The sequence below is a fragment of the Hemitrygon akajei genome, chromosome 2, assembly GCF_048418815.1.
Source record: "Hemitrygon akajei chromosome 2, sHemAka1.3, whole genome shotgun sequence".
NCBI lineage: Eukaryota > Metazoa > Chordata > Chondrichthyes > Myliobatiformes > Dasyatidae > Hemitrygon > Hemitrygon akajei.
Genome location: NC_133125.1, coordinates 3,926,161 through 3,951,487, shown reverse-complemented (window position 1 = coordinate 3,951,487; position 25,327 = coordinate 3,926,161). Strand labels below are relative to the sequence as shown.

General features: G+C 45.2%; 1 protein-coding gene and 1 long non-coding RNA gene across 14 annotated transcripts in view; one reads left to right on the top strand and one right to left on the bottom strand.

Annotated features, from left to right (window-relative positions):
• The window catches only part of LOC140738748 (uncharacterized), a 37,389-nt gene extending 13,107 nt beyond the window's left edge, over positions 1-24,282 (top strand). For 5 of the 6 annotated variants that reach the window (XR_012101435.1, XR_012101437.1, XR_012101436.1 and 2 more), the window contains exon 3: positions 18,243-19,267. This is a non-coding gene — a long non-coding RNA (uncharacterized lncRNA). Of the gene's footprint in view, positions 1-18,242; positions 19,268-20,189; positions 20,242-20,329 lie in introns of those variants that run through there. The other variant, XR_012101439.1, reaches the window with a different exon arrangement.
• Positions 19,068-25,327, bottom strand: part of arb2a (ARB2 cotranscriptional regulator A) — a 549,148-nt gene continuing 542,888 nt past the window's right edge. For 7 of the 8 annotated variants that reach the window (XM_073066451.1, XM_073066442.1, XM_073066462.1 and 4 more), the window contains one exon: positions 19,068-21,830. In XM_073066451.1, coding sequence (XP_072922552.1) covers positions 21,679-21,830 — 152 coding nt within the window. In that variant the 3' untranslated portion in view covers positions 19,068-21,678. The remainder of the gene's footprint in view (positions 21,831-25,327) is intronic. The other variant, XM_073066489.1, reaches the window with a different exon arrangement.

The window sequence follows — 25,327 nt, the reverse complement described above, 5'->3', positions numbered from 1 at the left end:
GCACAAACTTTATAAAATGTTTTACAGTTCGGGAATTTTGTTTTTCCTATGAATCCACACACTGACCAAATGGTGTCACAGACGTAACCTGAATGGCACTTTTGAAAATTCCCTAAATTGAGCTCGTGTGGATAAATCTTTCTGGTAAGAAGATTCACTGATGAACTGGAATGAAGTTGTTCAGAAAGGTGGTTCAGAGAGGAAACTTGACACAAGTTACTATCCAGAGCTTTTTTTTTGTAATCACCAAGGCGTTAAAGTTCGCACACACATTCCAATTAAAATTGACAACAATGAAAGAAAACGACAACCGAAAACCGTGTGGGAGGGGGGTGAGTAGTGGGGTTCAGTGTGTGTGTGGGAGTAGTGGGGTTCAGTGTGTGTGTGTGGAGTAATGGGGGTTCAGTGTGTGTGTGTGTGGAGTAATGGGGGTTCAGTGTGTGTGCGCGGAGTAGTGGGGTTCAGTGTGTGCTTGTGGAGTAGTGGGGTTCAGTGTGTGTGTGGAGTAGTGAGGTTCAGTGTGTGTGTGGAGTAGTGGGGTTCAGAGTGTGTGTGTTGTAATGGGGGTTCAGTGTGTGGGAGTAGTGGGGTACAGTGTGTGTGTGTGGGAGTAGTGGGATTCAGCGTTTGTGGGGGGAGTAGTGGGGTGTAGTGTGTGTGGGGGAGTAGTGGGGTTCAGTGTGTGGGGGGAGTAGTGGGGTTCAGTGTGTGTGGAGTAATGGGGGTTCAGTGTGTGTGGGGAGAGTAGTGGGGTTCAGTGTGTGTGTGCGTGTGGAGTAATGGGAATTCAGTGTGTGCGTGTGGAGTAGTGGGGTTCAGTGTGTGTGTGCGGAGTAATGGGGTTCAGTGTGTGTGGAGTAATGGGGGTTCAGTGTGTGTGTGGAGTAGTGGGATTCAGCGTTTGTGGGGGAGTAGTGGGGTTCAGTGTGTGGGGGGAGTAGTGGGGTTCAGTGTGTGGGAGTAGTGGGGTTTAGTGTGTGTGTGGAGTAGTGGGATTCAGCGTTTGTGGGGGAGTAGTGGGGTTCAGTGTGTGGGGGGAGTAGTGGGGTTCAGTGTGTGGGAGTAGTGGGGTTTAGTGTGTGTGGAGTAATGGGGGTTCAGTGTGTGTGGGGAGAGTAGTGGGGTTCAGTGTGTGTGGGAGTTGTGGGGTTCAGTGTGTGTGCGGAGTAGTGGGGTTCAGTGTGTGTGTGTGGAGCAGTGGGGTTCAGTGTGTGTGTGGAGTAGTGGGGTTAAGTGTGTGTGCGGAGTAGTGGGGTTCAGTGTGTGTGTGGAGTAGTGGGGTTAAGTGTGTATGGAGTAGTGGGGTTCAGTGTGTGTGTGTATGGAGTAATGGGAATTCAGTGTGTGTGTGTGGAGTAATGGGAGTTCAGTGTGTGTGTGGAGTAGTGGGGTTCAGTGTGTGTGTGTGGAGTAGTGGGGTTCAGTGCGTGTGTGTGGAGTAATGGGGGTTCAGTGTGTGTGTGTGGAGTAGTGGGGTTACGTGTGTATGGAGTAGTGGGGTTCAGTGTGTGTGTGGAGTAGTGGGGTTACGTGTGTATGGAGTAGTGGGGTTCAGTGTGTGTGTGTGGAGTAGTGGGGTTACGTGTGTATGGAGTAGTGGGGTTCAGTGTGTGTGTGTGGAGTAGTGGGGTTACGTGTGTATGGAGTAGTGGGGTTCAGTGTGTGTGTGTGGAGTAGTGGGGTTAAGTGTGTATGGAGTAGTGGGGTTCAGTGTGTGTGTGGAGTAATGGGGGTTCAGTGTGTGTGTTTGCGGAGTAATGGGAGTTCAGTGTGTCTGTGTGCGGAGTAATGGGGGTTCAATGCGTGTGTGCGGAGTAGTGGGGTTCAGTGTGTGTGTGGAGTAGTGGGGTTACGTGTGTATGGAGTAGTGGGGTTCAGTGTGTGTGTGTGGAGTAGTGGGGTTACGTGTGTATGGAGTAGTGGGGTTCAGTGTGTGTGTGTGGAGTAGTGGGGTTACGTGTGTATGGAGTAGTGGGGTTCAGTGTGTGTGTGTGGAGTAGTGGGGTTAAGTGTGTATGGAGTAGTGGGGTTCAGTGTGTGTGTGGAGTAATGGGGGTTCAGTGTGTGTGTTTGCGGAGTAATGGGAGTTCAGTGTGTCTGTGCGCGGAGTAATGGGGGTTCAATGCGTGTGTGCGGAGTAGTGGGGTTCAGTGTGTGTGTGGAGTAGTGGGGTTAAGTGTGCATGGAGTAGTGGAGTCCAGTGTGTGTGTGTGTGGAGTAGTGGGGTTAAGTGTGTATGGAGTAGTGTGGTTCAGTGTGTGTGTGTGGAGTAGTGGGGTTCAGTGTGTGTGTGTGTAGTGGGGTTCTGTGTGTGTGTGCGCAGAGTATTGGGGGTTCAATGTGTGTGTGCGGAGTAGTGGGGTTCAGTGAGTGTGGAGTAGTGGGGTTAAGTGTGTATGGAGTAGTGGGGTTCTGTGTGTGTGTGTGTGTGTGTAGTAATGGGTGTTCAGTGTGTGTGTGTGTGTGCGGAGTAATGGGAGTTCAGTGTGTGTGTGTGGAGTAATGGGGTTCAGTGTATGTGGAGTAGTGGGGTTCAGTGTGTGTGCGCGCAGAGTAATGGGGGTTCAATGTGTGTGTGCAGAGTAGTGGGGTTCAGTGTGTGTGTGTGGAGTAATGGGGGTTCAGTGTGTGTGTGTGCCGAGTAATGGGAGTTCAGTGTGTGTGTGTGGAGTAATGGGGTTAAGTGTGTGTGGAGTAGTGGGGTTAAGTGTGTGTGGAGTAGTGGGGTTCAGTGTGTGTGTGCGCGGAGTAATGGGGTTCAATGTGTGTGTGCGGAGTAGTGGGGTTCAGTGTGTGTGTGCGCGGAGTAATGGGGTTCAATGTGTGTGTGGAGTAGTGGGGTTAAGTGTGTATGGAGTAGTGGGGTCCAGTGCGTGTGTGTGTGTGTGGAGTAGTGGGGTTCAGTGTGTGTGTGTGGAGTAGTGGGGTTCAGTGTGTGTGTGTGTGTGGAGTAGTGGGGTTCAGCGTGTGTGCGTGTGGCGTAATGGGGGTTCAATGTGTGTGTGCGGAGTAATGGGGTTCAGTGTGTGTGTGGAGTAGTGGGGTTAAGTGTGTATGGAGTAGTGGGGTTCTGTGTGTGTGTGTGTAGTAATGGGTGTTCAGTGTGTGTGTGTAGTAATGGGTGTTCAGTGTGTGTGTGTGGAGTAATGGGGTTCAGTGTGTGTGTGTGGAGTAGTGGGGTTCAGTGTGTGTGGAGTAGTGGGGTTCAATGTGTGTGTGCGGTGTAATGGGGTTCAGTGTGTGTGGAGTAGTGGGGTTAAGAGTGTATGGTGTAGTGGGGTTCAGTGTGTGTGTGTGCGGAGTAATGGGGTTCAATGTGTGTGTGGAGTAGTGGGGTTAAGTGTGTATGGAGTAGTGGGGTCCAGTGTGTGTGTGTGTGTGTGTGTGTGGAGTAATGGGGGTTCAGTGTGTGTGTGTGCTGAGTAATGGGGTTAAGTGTGTGTGGAGTAGTGGGGTTCACTGTGTGTGTGTGTAGTAATGGGTGTTCAGTGTGTGTGTGTGGAGTAATGGGGTTCAGTGTGTGTGGAGTAGTGGGGTTCAGTGTGTGTGTGGAGTAGTGGGGTTCAGTGTGTGTGTGGAGTAGTGGGGTTCAATGTGTGTGCGGAGTAATGGGGTTCAGTGTGTGTGGAGTAGTGGGGTTAAGTGTGTATGGAGTAGTGGGGTCCAGTGTGTGTGTGTGTGTGTGTGTGTGTGTGTGTGTGTGTGTGTGTGTGTGTGTGTGTGTGTGTGTGTGTGTGTGTGTGTGTGTGTGTGTGTGTGTGTGTGTGGAGTAATGGGAGTTCAGTGTGTGTGTGCAGAGTAATGGGGGTTCGGTGTGTGTGCGTGTGGAGTAATGGGGGTTCAGTGTGTGTGTGGAGTAGTGGGGTTCAGTGTGTGTTTGGAGTAATGGGGGGTCAGTGTGTGTGTATGGAGTAGTGGGGTTCAGTGTGTGTGGAGTAATGGGGGTTCAGTGGGTGTGCCATGTATTGGGGTTCAGTGTGTGTGCGTGTGGAGTAGTGGGGTTCAGTGTGTGTGGAGTAATGGGGGTTCAGTGTGTGTGTGGGGAGTAGCCAAGGTTCAGTGTGTGTGCATGTGTGTGTGAAGGGGGCTCAGTAGGCGTTCAATATGTGTGTGTGTGTATGTGTGGAGTAATGGGGGTTCAGTGTGTGTGTGTGTGTGTGTGTGTGTGTGTGTGTGTGTGTGTGTGTGTGTGTGTGTGTGTGTGGATTAATGGGAGTTCAGTGTGTGTGTGTGGAGTAATGGGGGGTCAGTGTGTGTGTGTGTGGAGTAATGGGAATTCAGTGTGTGTGGAGTACTGGGGTTCAGTGTGTGTGTTCGCGGAGAAGTGGGGTTGTGTGTGTGTGTAGTAATGAGGGTTCAGTGTGTGTGTGGAGTAGTGGGGTTAAGTGTGTATGGAGTAGTGAGGTTCAGTGTGTGTGTGTGTGGAGTAATGGGAGTTCAGTGCGTGTGTGTGGAGTAATGGGGGTTCAGTGTGTGTGTGTGGAGTAGTGGGGTTACGTGTGTATGGAGTAGTGGGGTTCAGTGTGTGTGTGTGGATTAGTGGGGTTACGTGTGTATGGAGTAGTGGGGTTCAGTGTGTGTGTGTGGAGTAGTGGGGTTACGTGTGTATGGAGTAGTGGGGTTCAGTGTGTGTGTGTGGAGTAGTGGGGTTACGTGTGTATGGAGTAGTGGGGTTCAGTGTGTGTGTGTGGAGTAGTGGGGTTAAGTGTGTATGGAGTAGTGGGGTTCAGTGTGTGTGTGGAGTAATGGGGGTTCAGTGTGTGTGTTTGCGGAGTAATGGGAGTTCAGTGTGTGTGTGTGTGTGGAGTAATGGGAGTTCAGTGCGTGTGTGTGGAGTAATGGGGGTTCAGTGTGTGTGTGTGGAGTAGTGGGGTTACGTGTGTATGGAGTAGTGGGGTTCAGTGTGTGTGTGGAGTAGTGGGGTTACGTGTGTATGGAGTAGTGGGGTTCAGTGTGTGTGTGTGGAGTAGTGGGGTTCAGTGTGTGTGTGGAGTAGTGGAGTCCAGTGTGTGTGTGTGTGGAGTAGTGGGGTTAAGTGTGTATGGAGTAGTGTGGTTCAGTGTGTGTGTGTGGAGTAGTGGGGTTCAGTGTGTGTGTGTGTAGTGGGGTTCTGTGTGTATGTGCGCAGAGTATTGGGGGTTCAATGTGTGTGTGCGGAGTAGTGGGGTTCAGTGTGTGTGGAGTAGTGGGGTTAAGTGTGTATGGAGTAGTGGGGTTCTGTGTGTGTGTGTGTGTGTGTGTGTGTAGTAATGGGTGTTCAGTGTGTGTGTGTGCGGAGTAATGGGAGTTCAGTGTGTGTGTGTGGAGTAATGGGGTTCAGTGTATGTGGAGTAGTGGGGTTCAGTGTGTGTGCGCGCAGAGTAATGGGGGTTCAATGTGTGTGTGCAGAGTAGTGGGGTTCAGTGTGTGTGTGTGGAGTAGTGGGGTTAAGTGTGTGTGGAGTAGTGGGGTTAAGTGTGTGTGGAGTAGTGGGGTTCAGTGTGTGCGTGCGCGGAGTAATGGGGTTCAATGTGTGTGTGCGGAGTAGTGGGGTTCAGTGTGTGTGTGGAGTAGTGGGGTTCAGTGTGTGTGTGTGCGGAGTAATGGGAGTTCAGCGTGTGTGTGGAGTAGTGGGGTTCAGTGTGTGTGTGCAGAGTAGTGAGGTTCAGTGTGTGTGTGTGGGGTAATGGGAGTTCAGCGTGTGTGTGCAGTAGTGGGGTTCATTGTGTGTGGAGTAGTGGGGTTCAATGTGTGTGTGCGGAGTAGTGGGGTTCAGTGTGTGCGGAGTAGTGGGGTTCAGTGTGTGTGTGGAGTAAAGGGGTTAAGTGTGTGTGGAGTAGTGGGGTTCAGTGTGTGTGTGCGCGCGGAGTAATGGGGGTTCAATGTGTGTGTGCGGAGTAGTGGGGTTCAGTGTGTGTGTGTGGAGTAGTGGGGTTAAATGTGTATGGAGTAGTGGGGTCCAGTGTGTGTGTGTGTGTGGAGTAGTGGGGTTCAGTGTGTGTGTGTGTGGAGTAGTGGGGTTCAGTGTGTGTGTGCGCGGAGTAATGGGGTTCAATGTGTGTGTGGAGTAGTGGGGTTAAGTGTGTATGGAGTAGTGGGGTCCAGTGCGTGTGTGTGGAGTAGTGGGGTTCAGTGTGTGTGTGTGTGGAGTAGTGGGGTTCAGTGTGTGTGTGGAGTAGTGGGGTTCAGTGTGTGTGCGTGTGGCGTAATGGGGGTTCAATGTGTGTGTGCGGAGTAGTGGGGTTCAGTGTGTGTGCGTGTGGCGTAATGGGGGTTCAATGTGTGTGTGCGGAGTAATGGGGTTCAGTGTGTGTGTGGAGTAGTGGGGTTAAGTGTGTATGGAGTAGTGGGGTTCTGTGTGTGTGTGTGTAGTAATGGGTGTTCAGTGTGTGTGTGTAGTAATGGGTGTTCAGTGTGTGTGTGTGGAGTAATGGGGTTCAGTGTGTGTGGAGTAGTGGGGTTCAGTGTGTGTGTGTGGAGTAGTGGGGTTCAGTGTGTGTGTGGAGTAGTGGGGTTCAATGTGTGTGTGCGGTGTAATGGGGTTCAGTGTGTGTGGAGTAGTGGGGTTAAGAGTGTATGGTGTAGTGGGGTTCAGTGTGTGTGTGTGCGGAGTAATGGGGTTCAATGTGTGTGTGGAGTAGTGGGGTTAAGTGTGTATGGAGTAGTGGGGTCCAGTGTGTGTGTGTGTGTGTGTGTGTGTGGAGTAATGGGGGTTCAGTGTGTGTGTGTGCTGAGTAATGGGGTTAAGTGTGTGTGGAGTAGTGGGGTTCACTGTGTGTGTGTGTAGTAATGGGTGTTCAGTGTGTGTGTGTGGAGTAATGGGGTTCAGTGTGTGTGGAGTAGTGGGGTTCAGTGTGTGTGTGTGTGGAGTAGTGGAGTTCAGTGTGTGTGGAGTAGTGGGGTTCAATGTGTGTGCGGAGTAATGGGGTTCAGTGTGTGTGGAGTAGTGGGGTTAAGTGTGTATGGAGTAGTGGGGTCCAGTGTGTGTGTGTGTGTGTGTGTGTGTGTGTGTGTGTGTGTGTGGAGTAATGGGGGTTCAGAGTGTGTGTGTGTGTGTGTGTGTGTGTGGAGTAATGGGGGTTCAGTGTGTGTGTGTGTGGAGTAATGAGGGTTCAGTGTGTTTGTGGAGTAGTGGGGTTAAGTGTGTATGGAGTAGTGAGTTTCAGTGTGTGTGTGTGTGGAGTAATGGGAGTTCAGTGTGTGTGTGCAGAGTAATGGGGGTTCAGTGTGTGTGCGTGTGGAGTAATGGGGGTTCAGTGTGTGTGTGGAGTAGTGGGGTTCAGTGTGTGTTTGGAGTAATGGGGGGGTCAGTGTGTGTGTATGGAGTAGTGGGGTTCAGTGTGTGTGGAGTAATGGGGGTTCAGTGGGTGTGCCATGTATTGGGGTTCAGTGTGTGTGCGTGTGGAGTAATGGGGGTTCAGTGTGTGTGCATGTGGAGTAGTGGGGTTCAGTGTGTGTGGAGTAATGGGGGTTCAGTGTGTGTGTGGGGAGTAGCCAAGGTTCAGTGTGTGTGCATGTGTGTGTGAAGGGGGCTCAGTAGGCGTTCAATATGTGTGTGTGTGTATGTGTGGAGTAATGCGGGTTCAGTGTGTGTGTGTGTGTGTGTGTGTGTGTGTGTGTGTGTGTGTGTGTGTGTGTGTGTGTGTGTGTGTGTGTGTGGATTAATGGGAGTTCAGTGTGTGTGTGTGGAGTAATGGGGGGTCAGTGTGTGTGTGTGTGGAGTAATGGGAATTCAGTGTGTGTGGAGTACTGGGGTTCAGTGTGTGTGTTCGCGGAGAAGTGGGGTTGTGTGTGTGTGTGTAGTAATGAGGGTTCAGTGTGTGTGTGGAGTAGTGGGGTTAAGTGTGTATGGAGTAGTGAGGTTCAGTGTGTGTGTGTGTGGAGTAATGGGAGTTCAGTGTGTGTGTGCAGAGTAATGGGGGTTCAGTGTGTGTGCGTGTGGAGTAATGGGGGTTCAGTGTGTGTGTGGAGTAGTGGGGTTCAGTGTGTGTTTGGAGTAATGGGGGGTCAGTGTGTGTGTATGGAGTAGTGGGGTTCAGTGTGTGTGGAGTAATGGGGGTTCAGTGGGTGTGCCGTGTATTGGGGTTCAGTGTGTGTGCCTGTGGAGTAATGGGGGTTCAGTGTGTGTACATGTGGAGTAGTGGGGTTCAGTGTGTGTGGAGTAATGGGGGTTCAGTGTGTGTGTGGGGAGTAGCCAAGGTTCAGTGTGTGTGCATGTGTGTGTGAAGGGGGCTCAGTAGGCGTTCAATATGTGTGTGTGTATGTGTGGAGTAATGGGGGTTCAGTGTGTGTGTGTGTGTGTGTTGTGTGTGTGTGTGTGTGTGTGTGTGTGTGTGTGTGTGTGTGTGTGTGTGTGTGTGTGTGTGTGTGTGTGTGTTTGTGTGTGTGTGTGTGGATTAATGGGGGTTCAGTGTGTGTGTGTGGAGTAATGGGAATTCAGTGTGTGTGGAGTACTGGGGTTCAGTGTGTGTGTTCACGGAGAAGTGGGGTTGTGTGTGTGTGTGTGTAGTAATGAGGGTTCAGTGTGTGGGGGGCAGTAGTCAAGGTTCAGTGTGTGGGGGTAATGGGGGTTCAGTGTGTGTGTGCGTGTGGAGTAATGGGGTTCAGTGTGTGTGGAGTAGTGGGGTTCAGTGTGTGTGTGGAGTAGTGCGGTTCAGTGTGTGTGTGTGTGTGTGTGGAGTAGTGGGGTTCAGTGTGTGTGCGTGGAGTAATGGGGTTCAGTGTGTTTGTGTGTGGAGTAATGGGAATTCACTGTGTAGTGTGGAGTAGTGGGGTTCAGTGTGTGTGTGTGGAGTAATGGGAATTCACTGTGTAGTGTGGAGTAGTGGGGTTCAGTGTGTGTGTGTGGAGTAATGGGAATTCACTGTGTAGTGTGGAGTAGTGGGGTTCAGTGTGTGTGTGTGGAGTAATGGGAATTCACTGTGTAGTGTGGAGTAGTGGGGTTCAGTGTGTGTGTGGAGTAATGGGAATTCACTGTGTAGTGTGGAGTAGTGGGGTTCAGTGTGTGTGTGTGGAGTAATGGGAATTCACTGTGTAGTGTGGAGTAGTGGGGTTCAGTGTGTGTGTGCGTGTGGAGCAATGGGGGTTCAGTGTGTGTCCGTTTGGAGTAATGAGAATTCAGTGTGTGTGCGTGTGGAGTAATGGAGGTTCAGTGTGTGTGTGTGCAGAGTAATGGAGGTTCAGTGTGTGCGCGGAGTAATGGATGTTCAGTGTGTGTGTGAAGAGTAGTGGAGTTCAGTGTGTGTGTGTGTGGAGTAATGGGGGTTCAGTGTGTGTGTGTGGAGTAGTGGGGTTCAGTGTGTGTGTGGAGTAATGGGGGTTCAGTGTGTGTGTGTGGAGTAGTGGGGTTCAGTGTGTGTGTGGAGTAATGGGGGTTCAGTGTGTGTGTTTGCGGAGTAATGGGAGTTCAGTGTGTGTGTGTGTGGAGTAATGGGAGTTCAGTGCGTGTGTGTGGAGTAGTGGGGGTTCAGTGTGTGTGTGTGGAGTAGTGGGGTTACGTGTGTATGGAGTAGTGGGGTTCAGTGTGTGTGTGGAGTAGTGGGGTTACGTGTGTATGGAGTAGTGGGGTTCAGTGTGTGTGTGTGGAGTAGTGGGGTTACGTGTGTATGGAGTAGTGGGGTTCAGTGTGTGTGTGTGGAGTAGTGGGGTTCAGTGTGTGTGTGGAGTAGTGGAGTCCAGTGTGTGTGTGTGTGGAGTAGTGGGGTTAAGTGTGTATGGAGTAGTGTGGTTCAGTGTGTGTGTGTGGAGTAGTGGGGTTCAGTGTGTGTGTGTGTAGTGGGGTTCTGTGTGTGTGTGCGCAGAGTATTGGGGGTTCAATGTGTGTGTGCGGAGTAGTGGGGTTCAGTGTGTGTGGAGTAGTGGGGTTAAGTGTGTATGGAGTAGTGGGGTTCTGTGTGTGTGTGTGTGTGTGTGTAGTAATGGGTGTTCAGTGTGTGTGTGTGCGGAGTAATGGGAGTTCAGTGTGTGTGTGTGGAGTAATGGGGTTCAGTGTATGTGGAGTAGTGGGGTTCAGTGTGTGTGCGCGCAGAGTAATGGGGGTTCAATGTGTGTGTGCAGAGTAGTGGGGTTCAGTGTGTGTGTGTGGAGTAATGGGGGTTCAGTGTGTGTGTGTGTGCCGAGTAATGGGAGTTCAGTGTGTGTGTGTGGAGTAATGGGGTTAAGTGTGTGTGGAGTAGTGGGGTTAAGTGTGTGTGGAGTAGTGGGGTTCAGTGTGTGCGTGCGCGGAGTAATGGGGTTCAATGTGTGTGTGCGGAGTAGTGGGGTTCAGTGTGTGTGTGGAGTAGTGGGGTTCAGTGTGTGTGTGCGGAGTAATGGGAGTTCAGCGTGTGTGTGGAGTAGTGGGGTTCAGTGTGTGTGTGCGGAGTAGTGAGGTTCAGTGTGTGTGTGTGTGTGTGTGGGGTAATGGGAGTTCAGCGTGTGTGTGCAGTAGTGGGGTTCATTGTGTGTGGAGTAGTGGGGTTCAATGTGTGTGTGCGGAGTAGTGGGGTTCAGTGTGTGTGGAGTAGTGGGGTTCAGTGTGTGTGTGGAGTAAAGGGGTTAAGTGTGTGTGGAGTAGTGGGGTTCAGTGTGTGTGTGCGCGCGGAGTAATGGGGGTTCAATGTGTGTGTGCGGAGTAGTGGGGTTCAGTGTGTGTGTGTGGAGTAGTGGGGTTAAATGTGTATGGAGTAGTGGGGTCCAGTGTGTGTGTGTGTGTGGAGTAGTGGGGTTCAGTGTGTGTGTGTGGAGTAGTGGGGTTCAGTGTGTGTGTGTGCGGAGTAATGGGGTTCAATGTGTGTGTGGAGTAGTGGGGTTAAGTGTGTATGGAGTAGTGGGGTCCAGTGCGTGTGTGTGTGTGTGGAGTAGTGGGGTTCAGTGTGTGTGTGTGGAGTAGTGGGGTTCAGTGTGTGTGTGTGTGGAGTAGTGGGGTTCAGTGTGTGTGGAGTAGTGGGGTTCAGTGTGTGTGCGTGTGGCGTAATGGGGGTTCAATGTGTGTGTGCGGAGTAGTGGGGTTCAGTGTGTGTGCGTGTGGCGTAATGGGGGTTCAATGTGTGTGTGCGGAGTAATGGGGTTCAGTGTGTGTGTGGAGTAGTGGGGTTAAGTGTGTATGGAGTAGTGGGGTTCTGTGTGTGTGTGTGTAGTAATGGGTGTTCAGTGTGTGTGTGTAGTAATGGGTGTTCAGTGTGTGTGTGTGGAGTAATGGGGTTCAGTGTGTGTGGAGTAGTGGGGTTGAGTGTGTGTGTGTGGAGTAGTGGGGTTCAGTGTGTGTGTGGAGTAGTGGGGTTCAATGTGTGTGTGCGGTGTAATGGGGTTCAGTGTGTGTGGAGTAGTGGGGTTAAGAGTGTATGGTGTAGTGGGGTTCAGTGTGTGTGTGTGCGGAGTAATGGGGTTCAATGTGTGTGTGGAGTAGTGGGGTTAAGTGTGTATGGAGTAGTGGGGTCCAGTGTGTGTGTGTGTGTGTGTAGTAATGGGGGTTCAGTGTGTGTGTGTGCTGAGTAATGGGGTTAAGTGTGTGTGGAGTAGTGGGGTTCACTGTGTGTGTGTGTAGTAATGGGTGTTCAGTGTGTGTGTGTGGAGTAATGGGGTTCAGTGTGTGTGGAGTAGTGTGGTTCAGTGTGTGTGTGGAGTAGTGGGGTTCAGTGTGTGTGTGGAGTAGTGGGGTTCAATGTGTGTGCGGAGTAATGGGGTTCAGTGTGTGTGGAGTAGTGGGGTTAAGTGTGTATGGAGTAGTGGGGTCCAGTGTGTGTGTGTGTGTGTGTGTGTGTGTGTGTGTGTGTGTGTGTGTGTGTGTGTGTGTGTGTGTGTGTGTGTGTGTGTGTGTGTGTGTGTGTGTGTGTGTGGAGTAATGGGGGTTCAGTGTGTGTGTGTGTGTGTGGAGTAATGGGGGTTCAGTGTGTGTGTGTGTGGAGTAATGGGAGTTCAGTGTGTGTGTGCAGAGTAATGGGGGTTCGGTGTGTGCGTGTGGAGTAATGGGGGTTCAGTGTGTGTGTGGAGTAGTGGGGTTCAGTGTGTGTTTGGAGTAATGGGGGGTCAGTGTGTGTATGGAGTAGTGGGGTTCAGTGTGTGTGGAGTAATGGGGGTTCAGTGGGTGTGCCATGTATTGGGGTTCAGTGTGTGTGCGTGTGGAGTAATGGGGGTTCAGTGTGTGTGCATGTGGAGTAGTGGGGTTCAGTGTGTGTGGAGTAATGGGGGTTCAGTGTGTGTGTGGGGAGTAGCCAAGGTTCAGTGTGTGTGCATGTGTGTGTGAAGGGGGCTCAGTAGGCGTTCAATATGTGTGTGTGTGTATGTGTGGAGTAATGGGGGTTCAGTGTGTGTGTGTGTGTGTGTGTGTGTGTGTGTGTGTGTGTGGGTGTGTGTGTAGATTAATGGGAGTTCAGTGTGTGTGTGTGGAGTAATGGGGGGTCAGTGTGTGTGTGTGTGGAGTAATGGGAATTCTGTGTGTGTGTAGTAATGAGGGTTCAGTGTGTGTGTGGAGTAGTGGGGTTAAGTGTGTATGGAGTAGTGAGGTTCAGTGTGTGTGTGTGTGGAGTAATGGGAGTTCAGTGTGTGTGTGCAGAGTAATGGGGGTTCAGTGTGTGTGCGTGTGGAGTAATGGGGGTTCAGTGTGTGTGTGGAGTAGTGGGGTTCAGTGTGTGTTTGGAGTAATGGGGGGTCAGTGTGTGTGTATGGAGTAGTGGGGTTCAGTGTGTGTGGAGTAATGGGGGTTCAGTGGGTGTGCCGTGTATTGGGGTTCAGTGTGTGTGTGCCTGTGGAGTAATGGGGGTTCAGTGTGTGTACATGTGGAGTAGTGGGGTTCAGTGTGTGTGGAGTAATGGGGGTTCAGTGTGTGTGTGGGGAGTAGCCAAGGTTCAGTGTGTGTGCATGTGTGTGTGAAGGGGGCTCAGTAGGCGTTCAATATGTGTGTGTGTGTATGTGTGGAGTAATGGGGGTTCAGTGTGTGTGTGTGTGTGTGTGTGTGTGTGTGTGTGTGTGTGTGTTTGTGTGTGTGTGTGTGGATTAATGGGGGTTCAGTGTGTGTGTGTGGAGTAATGGGAATTCAGTGTGTGTGGAGTACTGGGGTTCAGTGTGTGTGTTCACGGAGAAGTGGGGTTGTGTGTGTGTGTGTGTAGTAATGAGGGTTCAGTGTGTGGGGGGCAGTAGTCAAGGTTCAGTGTGTGGGGGTAATGGGGGTTCAGTGTGTGTGTGCGTGTGGAGTAATGGGGTTCAGTGTGTGTGTGGAGTAGTGGGGTTCAGTGTGTGTGTGGGGTAGTGCGGTTCAGTGTGTGTGTGTGTGTGTGTGGAGTAGTGGGGTTCAGTGTGTGTGCGTGGAGTAATGGGGTTCAGTGTGTTTGTGTGTGGAGTAATGGGAATTCACTGTGTAGTGTGGAGTAGTGGGGTTCAGTGTGTGTGTGTGGAGTAATGGGAATTCACTGTGTAGTGTGGAGTAGTGGGGTTCAGTGTGTGTGTGGAGTAATGGGAATTCACTGTGTAGTGTGGAGTAGTGGGGTTCAGTGTGTGTGTGGAGTAATGGGAATTCAGTGTGTCTGTGGAGTAGTGGGAATTCAGTGTGTGTGCTTGTGGAGTAATGTGGGTTCAGTGTGTGTGGAGTAAATGGAATTCAGTGTGTCGTGTGGAGTAGTGGGGTTCAGTGTGTGTGTGGGGAGTAGTGGGGTTCAGTGTGTGTGGAGTAATGGGGGTTCAGTGTGTGTGTGTGTGTGTGTTGAGTAATGGAGGTTCAGTGTGTGTGTGGAGTAATGGGGGTTCAGTGTGTGTGGGGGGAGTAGTCAAGGTTCAGTGTGTGTGTGTGTGTGTGTGTGTGTGTGTGGAGTAGTGGGGTTCAGTGTGCGTGTAGTAATGGGGGTTCAGTGTGTGTGTGTGTGGAGTAATGGGGGTTCAGTGTGTGTGTGTGTGGAGTAGTGGGGGTTCAATGTGTGTGTGGAGTAATGGGAATTTAGTGTGTGTGTGGAGTAGTGGGGTTCAGTGTGTGTGTGGAGTAGTGGGGTTCAGTGTGTGTGTGTGGAGTAATGGGGGTTCAGAGTGTGTGTGTGTGTGGAGTAATGGGGGTTCAGTGTGTGTGTGGAGTAATGGGAATTTAGTGTGTGTGTGGAGTAGTGGGGTTCAGTGTGTGTGTGGAGTAGTGGGGTTCAGTGTGTGTGTGGAGTAATGGGGGTTCAGTGTGTGTGTATGGAGTAGTGGGGTTCAGTGTGTGTGTGTGGAGTAATGGGAATTTAGTGTGTGTGTGTGGAGTAGTGGGGTTCTGTGTGTGTGGAGTAATGGGGGTTCAGTGTGTGTGTGTGTGCACGGAGTAGTGGGGTTCTGTGTGTGTGTGGAGTAATGGGGGTTCAGTGTGAGTGCGTGCGGAGTAGTGGGGTTCTGTGTGTGTGTGGAGTAATGGGGGTTCAGTGTGTGTATGTGTGGAGTAATGGGGGTTCAGTGTGTGTGGAGTAATGGATGTTCAGTGTGTGTGCGCCGAGTAATGGGGGTTCAGTGTGTGTGTGTGTGGAGTAATGGGAATTCAGTGTGTAGTGTGGAGTAGTGGGGTTCAGTGTGTGTGTGTGGAGTAATGGGGGTTCAGTGTGTGTGGGGGGAGTAGCCAAGTTTCAGTGTGTGTGCATGCGTGTGTGAAGGGGGCTCAGTAGGCGTTCAATATGTGTGTGTGTGTGTGGAGTAATGGGGGTTCAGTGTGTGTGTGTGTGTGGAGTAATGGAGGTTCAGTGTGTGTGTGTGTGGAGTAATGGGGGTTCAGTGTGTGTGTGTGTGGAGTAATGGGGGTTCAGTGTGTGTGTGTGGAGTAATGGGGGTTCAGTGTGTGTGGGTGTGTGTGGAGTAATGGAGGTTCAGTGTGTGTGTGTGGAGTAATGGGGGTTCAGTGTGTGTGGGGGGAGTAGTCAAGGTTCAGTGTGTGTGCATGTGTGTGTGAAGGGGGCTCAGTAAGCATTCAATATGTGTGTATATGTGTGGAGTAATGGGGGTTCTGTGTGTGGGTGTGTGAGAGAGAGTGATAGAAACAGACAGACAGAGAGGGTTAAAGAGAGAGAAAGAGAGTGAGTAAGAGAGAGAGAGAGCGCTGCATGGACATGAAAAAGAAAGCAGTCCTATTAAAATAAAATTGAAAACTAGAATCTGAAAATACTTTTAACGTGGCGAAATGTAATCGTTATGATCTCATCTGAAGTTAAAGTGTATTAATAAATGTTGTATTTTCTGCAGAAAATAGTAATAATAATTAATGGTAGAAAGTAAAAGTCACGCTTACTCCGGTGTTTGATATTACACTTTGCTGTTTACAGGTTGTAACATTAATGTTTTCTTTTGTTACAAAGGCAACCCCTGCGCGCTTTTCCGTGACAAGTAAACGATATATTAAACGTTTCTCTAATAAAATAAAACAGGTCCAAAATCTAAAATCACAGTTCCTAAATTCAACCTATGTGGGCTGATAGAAACAGTTAAACGAAACTTTCCGATGAACTATTTATTGAATATAAAATGAAGGCATAGTTGGTCAATATGAATTCATATTTTGCCATTTCCCAACATCTAAATAACAGTGACAAAAGGGCGGAGTTTAGCTCTATTAAGTTAACATATACAATTTTTATTGAAAATAAATTGGAACCGCGTGTAACATATAGAAGATAAAAGTCTTTGTAACAGAGCATATCTGTTGTTAAAATCATTAATCAAATTAAGATTTAACGAATAAATTTGCATAACCCGAGTGGATCTAGTTTAAAGCGTTAGCTGTTGTACATGGATGGTATTTTATGGAACTTCTTTGAAGTGAAACTAGAAAGACTGAAATCCCCACGTACATTTTAATCTCTATTATTACTGACTAATAGATTTTAGTTACTAAGAAGCGATGTAAAGATTTCTACATCTCTTGAAGAGACACAAATATTCTTTTTTTTCTCTCTCCGAGAGACAGAAAAACAAATCCCTAAGAAACTTTATATAGGTTCTTAGATTTTCCTTAGCATACGTGATAAAACATTCATTGTTGCAGGTTGGTGACCCGTGAAATTTGGAGGTTAGTTTTCAGTACAGACTATAGCATATAATTATGCAAATAAAGAGCTGTCACTGATCTGCTGAATAAACTCACAAACACGAAGAGTGCTCGCGCTAAAAAGGTTGATTCTAAAAGGTGAATCTATCTCCTATAAAAATATATGTTAAAATACCAACTTCAATGTTGGCAGCTTATATGGATTTTGTATAATTGCTACCGGAATATCTTCTGGGACATTTACCGTGTTCCTCAGTAATATCTGTCAATCAATCAGAGGTACATTCAACTTTTTTTTTAAATTTCGCATTTTAAATTGTTTAGATTTTTCTTTAATCCAAGAGATTTCATTATCGATCGCTACAAAGAACAGTTCGTTGCAATCGGACACTTATTTTCAGCTATGGAATTCGGCATCTCAGTCATTCGCACGCCGAGGAGTGTTTTTTTTGCATAACGGATGAATGGCAGTGTCCATTATTATCTTTTACATTCTTAATAGCGGTGTCATGTTTTTATACGTTTTAAATGCTCTTTAAGTATCACCTATAAAATACCGATTCTTGTGAATGTATCTGACCATTTCCAACAAGTGATAAACGTTACACCTCTCTGTGTGAATCGTGATCACGTTGTAATAACCGTTCCATCGAAACAGTCATAAAGTCACATCGTTAAGTATGAATATCACTAGACTTCAGTGTTACCTTGCAATCTAATCTGCAATTATACAAGCAGACCAGTTAAATAGGAGTTAGTTGTGCACTTTATTGTGTTGAATGAGAACCAGGTTTAATATCACAGGCATATGTCGTGAAATTTGCTGTTTTGCGGCAGCGGTACATCATAATACAAAGTATAAATTACGTAGGCGCAAAATAATTCTCCCCATTTTATTAATTTCTGGGTAAATTTTCATAGGAAGCGAGCACCTTTGCTTACATTGTGTTAGAGTTTTCGATTATCTTGTGAACATCCCGTCCTCTTCTCTCTAATTATCAAACACCTGAATGAGTTTTTAGAAAACTCTAAGAAAATATTCAAAATGTCCGTGACGCATCTTTGTAGGCTCGGAAATTGTTTTCTTTCATTGTAATGTGCAATTCTATTCTTCTTTAATACATCCATATCTTCAGTTATTGACACCAAATTTACTATTAACGCGGTGACCCGACTTGGGTTAACCGTCTTGAGTATTATAGGACGAGTTAAAATTATTGCACTTCGGCAGAATGTAATAGTGATACTTATCGGAGATATAGTATATTGCTCGGAGAAAAATATAGTTTTACAGGACTGAACATTTCTACATGCATTGGAATTATATACGTTGCGTTACATGTACCATTTAGCTAGACATGGACAGATAGATGTACACATTCATACTGGTAAAATGATTGCGTTGTGGCTTTTTGCGCTAGGCCCTATTGTTCTGAGTTAAAGTTTCACCTTCTTTTGGTATATCGAACTGTTAGGAATTTTTGGACAATAGAATACATTCTTATTTTTATTCTCCCAGCAATAACAATTGCAGTAAACAACGGGCGTTATAATGTTGAAACCTATGTTTACGTGGGCGTAATCGCCTTTTCCAGGCGCAATTTTTTTTCCAACTTAAACCTCAAACTATTTAACCTTCCGATGCTCTTTTTGCCCTTCTACTTTTACCAAAATTTCATTTACACAAAAAAATTCAGTGAAGAAACAAGCCTACTTTATTAAATCTGGAAGACTACCTATTATTGCCAATACAGATTTCATAACGGAATTCATTAGTTTTCCGCTGGTAAAGGAAGGGAGAGCAGAAGGCTGGTCTGATCCTTGCAGACAGGTGAGAGATGAATAATATACCTGCATGCATATAATGTTATATTTCCAAATCAAAACTACCTGGGCTTATTCTTGCACGTAAAAAAACCAAACAGAATTAGAATGCCCTCTGTGTTTTAATTCAAAGTCAGGAATTATGATTGAAATGAATATTTTACAAAGGCGACTCACCTTCAATTGAATGTGGAATAGCACTTCCATCATTTTTCATGTGGTATAAATATAGCACTTTAGACCACATCAAATTTCTTTAATTACTACATTATATTTCTTCAAAGAAATATATAGATATCCAAAGTGAAAGATTGCAATTTTCAATTGCATCAAATGCAATGACAAATCCTTTTGAAAGTATGTACGTTTATTCATTTTCACATATTAGGGATTTTAGCAGTTATGTGATGGAAGAATATCTTTCCCAGTAAATCATACTCTGAATTTAAACGGTATTTTCCCTCTTTTCCAGATACCTTACTAGGATAAAAGGAAGAAAGAACTCAAAGGCTTTGTTTCCCACTGCACCACACAACCGAGAGGGATTACTGGGTTTGAAAGCAATCCTAGCACTGAGGTTAAGAAATAATTGAGTTAAATGAACTTTCATTTCAATAATCCCAACTGATAACACTGTCTGCAAGTACCAACGCATTTTCATTTTCAATCCAGATATTTGAATCATCAGGTGACCTCACTCTCAATGCCTGCATCTCCCACACTATATTTCACTGCACCCAGAGATAGTGAACTTGGATTAAACAAGAAGTAGAAAGGCATTTTTCTTTTGGATACTTTAAATACTTGAACTGATGTTGAAAGTATAATTAAGAAATAGCTATTTTGAAATCTGGTGCTTAATATATAGTGTCGCACCTGCATACTTTCCAATGAACATGAGCAACTTGGTTCCAAATGCAGGGATAAATCTGATGATATGAATTCTATCAACTGACTTGTAACAGCAAAACCTGGCAAATTTGGCAGCTTGTAACTTTCTTTCATGTATTCCACCTCAAAAATCAACTTTGCAGTTAATTCAACTGGGAAATTTAAGTAAAAATATATGGAATTTTATCGAACAAATTGCAATTTCAAGAGCAAGATCAACTCCAAGACATTTCGAGTTAAAAAATGGTAAATGGTCATTCTGAAATGATACTATTCACACGTATCCTCCACATTCCAGTTATGATGATCTGATCTATTCAGAGATTGTTATGTCTCTTGTCAGCAAATTGCTTTCAATTTGAAAATGTTTAATTAATGAACACCACTGACAACAGGATACTGAAACTAACAGTAATAAAAGTGTTTATTTGATTCAGATGTTTATTGTAATATTGCCATTTAAAACACTTAAAATCAGAGTGATCACATAGATAAAATGCACGAGTTGATTTATGTACTGCAGAATCGAACTTCTTATTTCAGTGCTCCAGTTTCATAAGTGGATTTGAAAACTATCGAAAATAAAAATCACAGTTCTGCATTAAAGGTTTCTGGTTTGAAAATTCATTTTCCTTTAGATTTTCCCCCTACCGCCCCCATTCACAATTGCATGGAAGGCTCCTATTCACTTCAAGCTGTCACTCATACCCAAGCTCTCATCTTGTCGAGGTGATCTCTTTCCTTTATGATAGTTTTCAAAAGTAAACCTGCAATATTTTAAAATCCAAGTAATTACCAATATGAGAATCTAAGCTCAAATTGAAAAGGACAATTGCAATGTAGAAAATTGTGTAAATCGGTAACTGAAGGATTCTTATAGATTCGAATTTTTCCTTTACGTTTGTCTTGACAACAATGAAATTAAAGTCACTAATACTTCATTATCCATTTCCCCATTTTATTGATTATAGAAACAATTTTGATTTTGATGATGATAGAGTAAACATCATCAATTAAAATGCTTGAGTTTGAGGTTAATGTAGTTCATTTTCCAATTTCCACATTTAAAATCCAAGTATACCTAGTCAGTTGTGGGGGTGGGTGGTCAGGTAATAGGCCCATGCATTCTGTAGGGACTAGTGTCAATTGGCAGAGAGTGCTGGAAATGTCAAATGACTGTAAACTTCAATCAAAGCTCCAGCAGCAAGCCTCCTAACCTGTCTCTATGGGAGTGAGTTACGCATGCACCAAGGCAGCTCCCAAAGGCTTCCCCTGGGCCCTCTTTCCTATTCACATAGCCTGATGAAGCTCTTCAGCCATTCAGAACACTAGTAACATTATAAACCTGAACAAATCACTTGAATTAATGACTTTGCACCTATTCCATATTTCCCAATCTTTGTATTGCTAAATATTTAATGAAAAGAATGCATATTAATTCTCTTCCAGCATTTTGTGCTGACTTCTGTCTTGCATCCATAACAGGAATTTGAATATTCTAAATAATCTATTCCCTCTTTTGTATTAGATCATGTTCTAAAGTGCTGTAAAAAGCTCCAATTTTCAAACGATCAAATAAGGTAATGAGTAATTACTCCAAGGATTTTCATAAGCTGGTCCTAAAACACACTTTACATTACTCAAATTTTACTATTTGGTGTGTCCTAGATTTTCACAGAATCCCTAAGCTACTCTGCAGCCAATGAATCCCAGCTCTGCAAGCAAAACTAGCAAAGTGTAAAACTGAAAAATGAACTTCAGTGCCATATGATGGAGCAGGAACTAAACTTGCATCAACGTGCTATTTATTGTCTTCTTGCAATTTGTAACATTACTTCCTTAAGAAGCAATTCCATCTTTGCTGAACCATTTGAGTTGCTACCGTATCGTTTTTAATTTGGTTATAAGCTGCAGTTAATTGAAAAGGACAATTAAATATTATGTAAAGCAAGAATGAGAGTGCACATTTCATTTGACTTAAAGTATGAATATATTTTTTTGCAGTAAAGGGTTTCAAAGTTTAATTTTAAAACAAAGTACAGAGCTAGTTAAAAGCAAGTAACTATAAATGTTATAACAAGCAGAGAGCAAAAGCATTTGAATCATATATCATTTCATCTTTCAATCATCATTTTTTGTATGCTTTGAGAAAATGGGCTATTATCGCTGCTTTGTTTCTACTGTCCAGTCTTCAATGTAGCTTTAAAAATTCAACTAGTCACTTAAAAGGTGTAACATAATGTATAAGTAGATATTAATCAGATCACACGGTGGGTACAGACCTCTGGATTTAGATTTGATCTAATTACTGTGTTTTGCATGAGAAAAATAGCTTTGGCTTCTGTTGGCCGAGCGACAAAAATTCACAGTGATTTCACTTTACCCAACATATCCTTAAACATCCTTGCACTTTAAGAAGCACATTGGATTTATTTTGGAAAGCAAACATGCAGCTTCAGTAATATCAAGTTACTTTTAAGCGGACACAGGAAGTGACAGCTGGCATCACCAAAAACAACTGTCATCTTTAGCAACTTAAATGCATTTGAAATCCCTTGAAAATTATGACAAGGCTTGAGTACGTGAAAGGAAAATGTTGAGGAGCTGTGATTTCTGGCTATTTTAAAGGCTGCTGTACATAGGCCGACAAAAGAGAAGCTGTCTCCTTAATGAAGAATAGTTGGCAGGCATTAGGACGTGGGGGAAGCCAATAGCCCCATGGCATTAGCTCAGTGCAGGCCTGTGTCAGGGCAATTAGAGCTGCTCTGTGCTGTGCCGAGCACAACTGCTGTCACTCTTAATCTGTGCACCGATCGGTGGCACCAAATCTGAGATGGGGACCACAGGAAACACGACCGGCAGACCCATATTGCTTTGACAGTTGCACTCATCTAGAAATAATGCAAAATGCTATTTAGATGTATACACCATGACCCTTTGCTCCAAAAAGAAAACAATCTAATGAGAGATTGAGGGGCTGCTAGAGCAAAAATAAATGCGAGAAACAGTACTTTGCTTCATAATTCTTCACTTTTCTTTCGGTTGTAGCTCCTTGTTATCACTGTTGGCTTAGGTTTTGTTTCAGTGTTCTGTGCCTCTAAAGCTTGAGAAAAATACTTGAAAATAGAATTAAAACTCTTCCAGGAGGTTAGTTCATGCCGTTCTGTACCTGGAAATGAGTGAAAAAGGAATACAGTTAATGTCCATACCCATGGTTTATGCAATATAGTTACATGCAGGTAATTTTGTTATATTATAGGGGAGAATCAAACATTCAGTGGCCACTTTATTAGGTACACCTGTACACCTGCTTGATACTGCAAATATCTAATCTATCAATCATGTGGCAGCAACTCGATGCATAAAAGCATGCAGACATGGTCAAGAGGTTCATCTGCTGTTCAGATCAAACATCAGAATGGGGAAGAAATGTGATCTAAGTGACTTTGACCATTGACTGATTGTAAACTACTGATATCCTGGGCTATTCACCCACAACAGTCTCTAGAATTTACAGAAAGTGGTGCAAAAAAACCAAAAAAAACCAGTGAGCTGCAGTTCAGTGGGTGAAAGTGACAGAGAATGGCCAGACTGGTTCAAGCTGACATCAAAGTGACAGTGACCCAGATAACCATGTTTACAACAGTGTGTGCAGAAGAGCTCCTCTGAACACACAACACGTCAAACCTTGAAGTGGATGGGCTACAGCAGCAAATATATACTCAGTAGTACTGGAGGTATGTAATAATCTGGCCATTGAGTATATAAGGATCTGATATTAAAGAAACAGAATTAAATGATGTACTAGCAGAGTTTCATTTTTTACAAAAGTGTTCGATTAATTGGGATCCATCTAGAAATAACTATTCTGCATAAAATATGTACATGCAATCTAAAAGTTTGCAGTTCTATTTAGAGCAGAGGTTCCCAGCCTTTTTTATACCATGGGTCCCTGGACCCCTGATTTAGAGCATCCCTCACAGACAACTAGATGTTGTATCTTACACTGCAGAACATATCTGATGTGAATATTCTATTTCTAATTTAGCGGTATGCTACCCTAGTCTGAAAACTTAAAGGGCAGTGAAAGATATTAGCACATGAAGCCAACTTTGAAACTCTAAAGGGAGCCAAATTTTGTACCAGTAGTCAACATGAGATTCCAAATCAACATACTTCATGAATGAATATGACCTTGATGAATTCTTGGATTTGAAATGACTCACTGAGTCAATGCTGAAGGGAGATATCAGGTAAGCCTGCCTCTTTCACAAGACCACATAGCTCAATTAGACCATAAGACACAGGAGGAGAATTAGGCCATTTGGCCCATTGACTCTACTCTACCCACCCAGTCTACAGCAGTACAAGACCACACTGGGTTCCACTCCTGTACCTGGTAAAGTGGCCACTGATTGTATTCCCAAATGCATAAAAAGTACCAAATCTCTCCATCTTTCAAACAATACTAAAGGGTGCATAGAGCTGATGACAGTTCCTGTCTATAGCAGCATAGATACCAACTTTATTTCACAAAAGAATCAGTGCTCATCTATTAACAGAGGAGAAAGTACTTTCTGGTCTCACCTATGACTCTTAACCTTTGGCTGTCTCTTATAATCTCTAAAAGCAAAACTTTTTTTCCTTTAAATATCAACTTTTACTTTCACCTTTATGATTTATTTAGTGATACAGCAGACCCTTCTGGCTCTTCAAGCTCGCTGCCCCAGCAATCCCACGGCCCCAATTAACCTAATCGCTGGACAATATACAATGAACAATGAAGCTACTAATTGGTACATCTTTGGACTGTGAGAGGAAAGCGGAGCACTGAGGGAAAACCCACGCATTCCACAGGGTGGTTGTACAGAGACACCTTACATAGTGTTGAACTCCGAACTCCCAACACCCCAAGTTGTAATAGTGTCACAATAACTGCTACGCTACTGTGGTGCCATAATGAATTAATACCATGTGGCCTGGGACATACAGAAATAAGGCACTGAAAGGAGCCATGCTTGCATAACAGTTAGCACAACCCTATTGCAGCATGGGGCGTCAAAGTGTGGAGTTCAGTTCTGGTGCCAACTGAAAGGAACCTGTACATTCCCCCACCCCATGAATGTGTTGATTTCGTCGCACATCCCATACACTTACTGGTTGGGAGGTTAACTGGTCATTGTAAATTGTCCTGTGATTAGATTAGGGTTAAATCAATGGGTTGGTTGGTCGTGTGGCTCAAAGGGCTGGAATGGCCTGGTCTGCCCTGCGTCTCAACAATAAAATAAATAAATAAATGAGCAACATTATTATTTAAAAATACTGAAATGCTAATAAATGCAGCAGGATCTTTCCTACAAATGTTGATGTTTCATCAGGATTACACTTGGACCAGGATTTCTGTAAACTACAGATAAAAATAGTCAATTTGCTAATCTTTGTGTCACAGCCCATTTAATCATTTATTTGGCAATTCATAATAAACAAAATAGAAAACTGTTATGAAAATTCTTTGTTTTACACAAAAGTAATTACACTTTGAGAATATGCTTCTGTCTCTAGATGAAACCAGGCTGTGTAAATATCATGTATAAACATTAAAAGCTTATAATTACAAGGCATTTTATGCTTGGATCAGGATTTTGTATTTCACGGTTATTCATGGACAAAGAATGTGAGGATGAAAGGGAAATGGTTTGTTTTATTTTAGTTCTGTACTTGGTCTGCACTTTTGCTTAGATAATGTATGTGAAGTCAAGTGTAAAACAATTCACACACTAAAGGACCATGTATCAATAACCCTCAGAATAGAAGGACATCCCTTTAGAACAGAGATGAGGGGAATTTCTTTAACCAGAGGGTGAATCTGTAGAATTCATTACCACTGACAACTGTGGAGGCCAAGTCATTAGGTATATTTAAAGTGGAGGTTGATAGGTTCTTGATTAGCCGTGGCGTCAAAGGCTATGAGGATAAGGCAGGAGAAAGAGATGGACAGGGATAGTAAATCAGCCATGATAGAATGATGGAGCAGACTGAATGGGCTGAATGGCCCAATTCTGCACCCATGTCTTATGGTTTTATGGCTTTGGATTCTGATGGTGTGGATAGCTAGAGGCCTTTTCCCAGGGCTGATATGGCTAACACTAGGGGGCAAATTTTTAAAGTGCTTGCAAGTAGATACTTCCAGGGGTAAGTTTTTCACATAGAGAGTGGTGGGTGCATGGAATGCACTGCTGGTGATGGTGGTGGAGGTGGTTATAATAGGGTCTTTGAAGAGATTCTTAGATAGGTACATGGAGCTTACAAAAATAAAGGGTTATACAGTAGGGTAATCCTAGGCAGCTTCTAGAGCAGGTTAAATGGTCAGCACAGCATTGTGGGCTGAAGGGCCTGTAATGTGCTGTAGATTTCTATATTCTATGATAACATATAGTTTCATTGGAACATTTCTCATTGTTAATACTGTTCAGATTGTCCATTCTGGTTAAAACACAGCTGAAAGTAGGCTGAAATAATGTCTGTCATGCTAGCTTTAGTGAGTGACAAATCAAGTTGCCCAATCAATTAAAGTTGTGATAAAAATGAAAGCAAGACAACGTGACGTGGGTCAGTCAGTTCCTGTGAACAGATGCTGGACTAAAGGAGGTCTGGCTTGGCAAAATG